The sequence below is a fragment of the Lithobates pipiens genome, unplaced genomic scaffold (genome assembly GCF_037356315.1).
Source record: "Lithobates pipiens isolate NorthernLeopardFrog02 unplaced genomic scaffold, aLitPip1_a1.2 Scaffold_30, whole genome shotgun sequence".
In the NCBI taxonomy this organism is placed as follows: Eukaryota; Metazoa; Chordata; class Amphibia; order Anura; family Ranidae; genus Lithobates; species Lithobates pipiens.
In genome coordinates, this window is record NW_027507791.1 from 8,640,111 (window position 1) to 8,647,843 (window position 7,733).

Sequence of the window (7,733 nt, forward strand, 5' to 3'; positions counted from 1 at the left end):
TCAACTCGGGGCATCTCGACCTCTTGGGCAGCAGTTCGACATGTCGCACCAGAAGTTATCTGTAGAGCAGCTTCCTGGTCTTCAATTAATACCTTTGTTTCCCATTATTGTGTAGAGCCAGCTGCGCTTTCTTCTGTTAATTTTGGTTTACAAGTATTGTCAGTGGACAATGAAAAATAAAATTCTAGTTTCTTTGCTCAACATTTTTAGCCCACCCGGGTGTGTTTGGCGAGTTATTTCCCACACGTATGCTGCCATGGAGCCTGTCAGGAAAATGGAAAATTTATATCAAATACTTACCGTAATTTTCCTTTCCTGATGGGCTCCATGGCAGCAGGAGTTCCCTCCCAAATGTTGGAGTAGGCTAGTTACGGAACACGGATAGCAGCTTGGAGCAAAGATTTATGGGAGTAGAGGTCCTATTGGGTAATTATGGAGGCGGGGCTAACCCACATGTATGCTGCCATGGAGCCCATCAGGAAAGGAAAATTACGGTAAGTATTTGATATAAATTTTCCATTTTCCCTCACTGTATAGAGAATAGACATGGGTGCCATCAAAAAAAATTGTTTCATACGGGAAAAAAAAAAAACGTAATTCGTACAGTCAATTCAGATTCGTAAACTTTTTGTTAAAATAACGAAAGTTCGTTATGATGAATCATTATGAGGGGCTCCAACCATCCCTGTGCTGACTTCCTGGGTTTTAAACTTTTAGGTTTGTTAATTTTCATAACAATTACGCATGTTCGTTATGATGAATTTATCATTATGAGGTGTTCCCACCATCCCTATTTTGTGCTCACTTCCTCTGATTGGCGAGCAAAAACACCAGTCACAATTCTGTTAATTTGGATCCAAAATTCATTAACGAAATTTCGTAGGAAATTCAAAAGCATAGAAATTCCCATAGGGTTCCCACCATCCCTGTGCTGAGTTCCCGGGTCTGAGCGTACACCTGCTGTGCCCATTATGAGGGGATACCGCCATCCCTGTGCTGTGTTCGTGGGTCTGAGCGTACACCCGCTGTGCCCATTATGAGGGGATCCCGCCATCCCTGTGCTGTGTTCTCGGCTCTGAGTGTACACCCGCTGTGCCCATTATGAGGGGATCCCGCCATCCCTGTGCTGTGTTCCCGGGTCTGAGCGTACACCCGCTGTACCCATTATGAGGGGATCCCGCCATCCCTGTGCTGTGCCGACTTCCTCTGATTGGTGAACAACAAGTCATGTTTCTGTTAATTTGGATCCGAAATTCGTTAACAAAATTTTGTATGAAATTCGGAATCATAGAAATTCCCATAGGGTTCCCACCATCCCTGTGCCGACTTCCTGGGGTTTTAATTTTTAGGCTCATTAACTTTTCGTAACAATTACCCATTTTCGTTATGATGAATTTATCATTAGGAAGGGTTCCCACCATCCCTGTGCTGACTTCCTGGGTTTTTAACTTTTAGGTTCGTTAACTTTTTGTAACAATTAGGAATTTTTGTTATGAATTTGGATCCGAAATTCATGAACAAAATTTCGTATTTCATAGGGAATTCGTATGCATAAAAATTTGTATTTCGGATTCGTAGGAATGTACGAATTTTCGTACGAAACGAATCGCACATGTCTAATTAGAGAATGAGAATGGTGAATGCAATGTATGGAGAGTGATGAACAGAATCCCCCCCCCCCCCACAAGCATTCAAGGACAGGTGTACGCCCCCCCAATCATTCTGGGACAGGTGTATCTCCAATACAGATCCATCCCTTCCGAGACGGGTGCCCCCATTACAGAGCCCCCAATCCTGGGACAGCTCACTCCATGCTCTGCCCCGTCCCTCCCCCTCTCCTCAGGTCTATTTTTATTCTTAGACTCCGGAGTGATATGCCAGCTACCCCTCCCCCCCTCCCTGTACACCAGCACTGACACAAGTGAGGTCAGAGAACCCGGCCATCTATTTCACACCCAGCTGTGAGGCTTGTATGTCCTCAGGAGTGTGGGCACACACTGGAGAACAGCTGAGTGTCAGCTCTGCATGCCAGGACACGGCATATGTTCTGTATACAGTCAGGACAGTAGAGAACTGGCTGGAGATGCCACACACCAATCCAGAACACACTAAGTGTATTTGGTACCAACTCTTGTGATGGCATCAATTTAAATAAAAGTTGGAGCTGACCAATCAGGGTTTACTAGCCAACACGACACCAAAAGGTGGTAACTGCAGCCAATATGTGGAAGCCCCAATCCCCCTGCCTATAATGTGAATTGCATGGTAGGGTGCCAACATCTTGAAAGTTGGACTGATGATGCCATGGAGGGGGAATGAAGACAGTGGCGAACACCACCATGGTGGTGGCCTTCATGTAAAAGGGGGACTGGGCAAGCCAGGGGTGGCCACCGTGAAGGGGGGGGGGGGGCGGGGGCGCGCAACAGCAGCAACCACCATGGAGAGGGACAATGACTATATACTTCTTAATGCCAAACCAACCAACAGGGAGGCGTATGATTGGCCCCCAAATTTATTTTGCAGCAGGACAATCAACCCAAACATACTGTACCAGCCCATGTCATGCAGAACTATCTTCAGTGCAGTGGCGGCTGGTGCTCAAAATTTTTTGGGAGGGCGCAAACAAACTGAAAAATACTGAACCCCCGCCCCCTACCCCCCATCAATTGCAGCCTCACTGTACCCAAATGCAGCAACTTGTGCCCATCAAAAGCAGCCAGGTGCGTCCCCTGGCTCGACTGTTGCTGTCACTTCACTACCCCTCCTCCCCCCCAGCGGCACTTACCGCTCATGTGGCGAGGCTCTGCTCCTCTCCTGGAGTGACGGGGCTCTCCTTCTCGGCAGGAAGCGGTGGATACGGCTCCTGTGTCTGCTCGTCTCCTCTTCTGCCAAAGTGTTAGGCATCCAATAGGATCGCCTAATGCTTTGGCCAATTAGGAGACAGGTCTCACTGACCTGCCTGCTGATTGGCAGGGAGGAGCGTTAGTGTGAAAATAGCAAAAATGTATTCGCTATGCCACACAACAGGGTGGGATCAGGATGCAGTGCTCTGCGTCCCAAGCCCACCCTATTTTTAAGCCTAATAGAGCCTCCAGCTTTAATCACATGCTTCAAAATACCCCCCCGCCATAGCATTTCATGTTTCAATGCACGAGCTGCCACTTTTTCAGTGTAAAGAACAAGGTGTCCTGGAAGTGATGGTTTGGCCCCCACAGAGCCCAGCTCTCAGCAGTGTTGAGTCTGTCTGGAATTAAATGAAGAGACAGAAGAATCTGAGGCAGCCTACATCCACAGAAGACATTGGAGGTTTGGAATGACCTACCTGCCAAGATCCTTCAAAAACTGTGTGCAAGAATGGATACAGTTTTAAAAGGCAAAGGGCGGTCACCCCAAATATTGATTGGGATTTCTCTTCTGTTTATTTACTTTCCATTTTGGTAATAGAAATAAAACTATTAATACTTCTATTTCTGAAAGCCTTCTTCCATTACAGCATTTTTCACACCTGCCTAAAACGTTTTCATAGTAGTTTATATATAAGGATGATGGTGAATACACAGAGGCCGATTTACTAAAGGAGATGAGAATTGTTACTTAAAGTGGAAATAAATTCCCGCTGTTACTCTCGGTGAACAGGCAGGCCCTTTATTGGAAAAGAGACACGCCAAGTCTCCTCCGCAATAAGATACACCGACCTGCTCCCAGCGTTCTCCACCATGCACAGCTCTCAGCACCAGCCTGATCCTTATGTGCCGGGGTGACTGGCTCCTGCGCATTTTATCCAACACCGGCTAATGAAGACAGCCGCAGACCGACACAAAGAAGATGATGCCGGCAGTGGCGAGGGACGGGGACCATCGAGAGGAAAGATAACAATTGATCCCTTTAATGAATTGAGTGAATATTCATTCAAATTATCCAATCGCGTGAAAAAGAGAATCCCTGATCATTTCTTTCCCACAATTTCTTCTTTAGTAAATAAACCCCAATGTATGTCGGTTTGATCGGCTGCGTTGTTGGAGGCCAGAGGAGAGATACAGGGAACCCATATCTATCCATAAAAAGGACCTGTCACAGTCCATGCTATCAAAAGGGATGCTAATCTCTTGTGATAGCAATAAAGATGATAAAAAAAATAAATAAAAAAAAAACATATTTTTTTTAAAAAGACAGTGCAAAGAAAAAATTAAATATAATAATAATAATAAAAATGATGTGAGGGAAAAAAAAATAAAGAAAATAATGTAAACCACCACCATCCCAGTGCTCACATGCAAAGGTGACCACGCATGTATGTGTAAAATGGCAAACACACCACACAAGGTATCACCATGCACATCAGAGCGAGAGCAATAACTAACGCCAGACCTCTTAGGCTAGGTTCACACTATTGCGATGCGGGAACGCCGCGAATCCGCGGCGTTTTCCCGCATCGCATACCTCCCGCCGGCAGTTCACACTGCCCTATGCGGACGGCTGGGGGTGTCAATGTTATGTTAATGACACCCCCAGATCCGTCGGCATATCGCAGTGCGATCTGCCGACTCGCACAGGAATCGGATCGCATGGTGTGAACCCCCATGCGATCCGATTCCGTTGCGGACCCAAAAAAGGGTCCTGTGCGAGTTTGCTGCGGGACAGCTGCGAGTTCAGCCATACTATCTGTATGGCTGAACTCGCAGTGCTACGGAGATCGGATGTGATTTGCTGTGCGAATCACATCCGGATCTCCCCCCGCAGCAGTGTGAACCCAGCCTTAAAGTGGAGTTCCACCCAAAAGAATTTTTTTATTTTTTTATTAATGTGCATGAAAAAAAATAAAAAAATTGAGAACATTTTTTTTTTTTACTCACCTCCTAAATGCCTGTTGCTAGGGGGTCCCTTGTAGTCTGCCTCCTTCAGCGCCTGTGCTCCTGATGTCACTTCCCTCGGCGCAGGAAGGGAGATCAGCTCTCCCTCTAGGTAATCATCTGGGACATGTCACAGGTCCCGGGTGAGTGTGCGGCCAGTCACGCTCAGTGGGTGCCCGGCTGTGAAGCCACAGCCGAGTGCCCACAGTTACAATGCTGGCACCGCCGAGTGGATGGTGATCGAGCGGAGCTTCTTTCCCCCACATCCCTGGACCCTGGGACAGGTAAGTGTCCGATTATTAAGAGTCAGCAGCTGCAGTATTTGTAGCTGCTGACTTTTAAAGGGTCACTAAAGGAATTATTTTATTTTTTTTTTAAATAACAAACGTGCTATACTTACCTCCACTCTGCAGCTCGTTTTGCACAGAGTGGCCCCGAACCTGCCCTTCTGGGGTCCCTCGGCGGCTGTCTCGGATCCCTCCCGCAAGGACTCCACAACTTTGTGTGAGCTCCCTCGCATGATGTGGAGTGCTTGCGGGCGCGCTCCCGTGGTACAGCTGGCGGCCGTAGCCGCTCACTGTATCACTCGGCCCTGCCCCGGCGCGCTGCGTCATTGGATGTGATGGACATTGGCTCGCGCTGCTTTCAATCCATCCATTCTAGCCAATCAATGGCCAGGGTGAGTGGCGAAGTGGACGTTGGGGCGAGCGCGGGACTTTCAAGGGGTTGGGCAAGTAAAACGAGGGGGAACTTTAAGTGGTAATCTATTAAAGCGGGACTGTACTGCGGAAAAAAATATTAAAAGCCAGCAGCTACAAATACTACAGCTGCTGACCTTTAATAAATGGACACTCACCTGTCCCGGGGGCCAGCGATGCCGGCAGCCGAGGCCGATCGATCGCTTCGCTCTCAGCTGCTGCCGCCACCATTCTAGGTGAGGGAATCGGGAAGTGAATCGGCTTCACTTCCCGGTCCCCGCATGCGCGATTCGCGCAGCGCAATAGGAATTGTCCGCGCTGTCACTGGGACCCGTGTGTCCCAGCAGACAGCACGGCAGGACAGAAAATGGCGTAGACTCCCACGGGAGTCTATGCCCGGAAGTGGGTGTAAATACCTGTCCTTGACAGGTATCTGCACCCCCCTCCCCCCTGAAAAGGTGCCAATTGTGACACCGGAGGGGGGGGGGGTTCCGATCAGCGGAAGTTCTACTTTAGGGTGGAACCCCGCTTTAAGGCTTTTAACCACTTGACACACAATTATGTACATGTATGTCATCGTGTTCAAGCCATCACACCGGGGTCATGGCTACAGTCGTCAGCCATAACCTTGGTTTTGTTATTTTCAGCCAGCAATGCCCTTCATTAAAAGCGATCTCAGCAGCTAATGAGCCACTGGATTGCTTTTACAAGCTGGAGGGAGGGGAGGTGTTATTCCCCCCCAGCGCTTTTCTGTCCCACTAGAGAACTGGTATCTGATATAGCAGTCATGGCAAAAGAGGTGATCAGAGACCAGAATGTTCCCGATCATCTCTATGGTCTAAGACAGCGGTCATCAACCCTGTCCTCACCACTGACCACTAACAGGCCAAGTTTGCAAGATAACTGAAATACATCCCAGGTGATATCATTTGCAGCTCAGTGATTGCAGTATTCTAGTCTGCATCTCCCTAAGGTAATACTTAAGGCCTGGCCTATTAGTGGATCCTGAGGACAGGGTTGATGACCACTTTGCTTGGTTGTTGCGCCCCCCCCTCCCCATTTGGCAACTTTCGTGGTGGGGGAAGTGGATACCTGCTACGGCAAAGTCCCCTGGAGGTTCGGCCCACCTCCTTCCCCCGCTGCGCTATTCACAAAGTGCAGCATGCTTCGCACATGCACAGTGGAGACCGGCTTTGAAGCCGCAAGGGATCTTTGGACAGGTAAGTGTCCTAATATTAAAAGTCAGCAGCTACAGCGGTATTTGTAGCTGCTGCCTTTTACATTTTTTGGTGGGGGGGGGAGATGGAGCTTTTCTTTTTGTGTTTGATAAACTGTTGTGCAAATATCACGCCACATAAAAAATTATAACTACAGCCATTTTATTCTCTAGGGCCTCTGCTTATAATTTTTTTTATGATGTTTGGGGGGGTTCAAAGTAATTTTCTGACAAAAGACACAGGTTTTTATATGTGAGAGAGAACCGTGAGAATTGGGCTGGTCTTGAGGCAGATCTAAAGAATATAGACTATGATACAAAGGATTTGTGAGAATATATATATATATATATATATATATATATATATATATATATATATATATTACACACACTGGTATAATGAAACAATGTATAGTGATAAATTGTATCCATTCTATTATAAAATATCACTATATACATTGTATTCATTATACATTAGATTACAATACATTGTAATCATATCTCTATACATTGTATTCATTCTATTATAATGATATCACTATATACACATTGTATTCATTCTATATAATAAATACAATATATCATTATACATTATATCACTATGCATTGTATTCATTATACATCAATATAATAGAATGAATACACTGTATATAATGAATACAATGTATGTTATATAATAGAATGAATACAATGTATGAATGGATGATGTATCCGGTGCCTCTCACCAATGCCAGTTGTTGACGTTGGTGGCGTCCGCCCTCTGCTCCACAATCCAGCGCGGGTCTCCCTCTCCCCACTTGGCCATGTCTGCGCCGGTCCCGGTGTGTCCCCTCCGCACAGCCCCGCCGTCACTTTTGTCGGCCGTAGAAGTTACTAGAAGAGCCTAGAAAGCCGGCAGGCCCGCCCCCGGCTCCGCCCTTTCCTGCCTCCCGCCATCGTCCCGGAGACCAACCGTTGACTTTTCCGCAG

General features: G+C 47.1%; 1 protein-coding gene across 1 annotated transcript in view; it reads right to left on the reverse strand.

Annotated features, from left to right (window-relative positions):
* Nucleotides 1-7,673, reverse strand: part of AHSA1 (activator of HSP90 ATPase activity 1) — a 30,538-nt gene extending 22,865 nt beyond the window's left edge. The window contains exon 1 of the mRNA XM_077463600.1: nt 7,490-7,673. Within this exon, the coding sequence (XP_077319726.1) occupies nt 7,490-7,569 (80 nt within the window). The 5' untranslated portion in view covers nt 7,570-7,673. The remainder of the gene's footprint in view (nt 1-7,489) is intronic.
* Between the last annotated feature and the right edge of the window lie 60 nt (nt 7,674-7,733).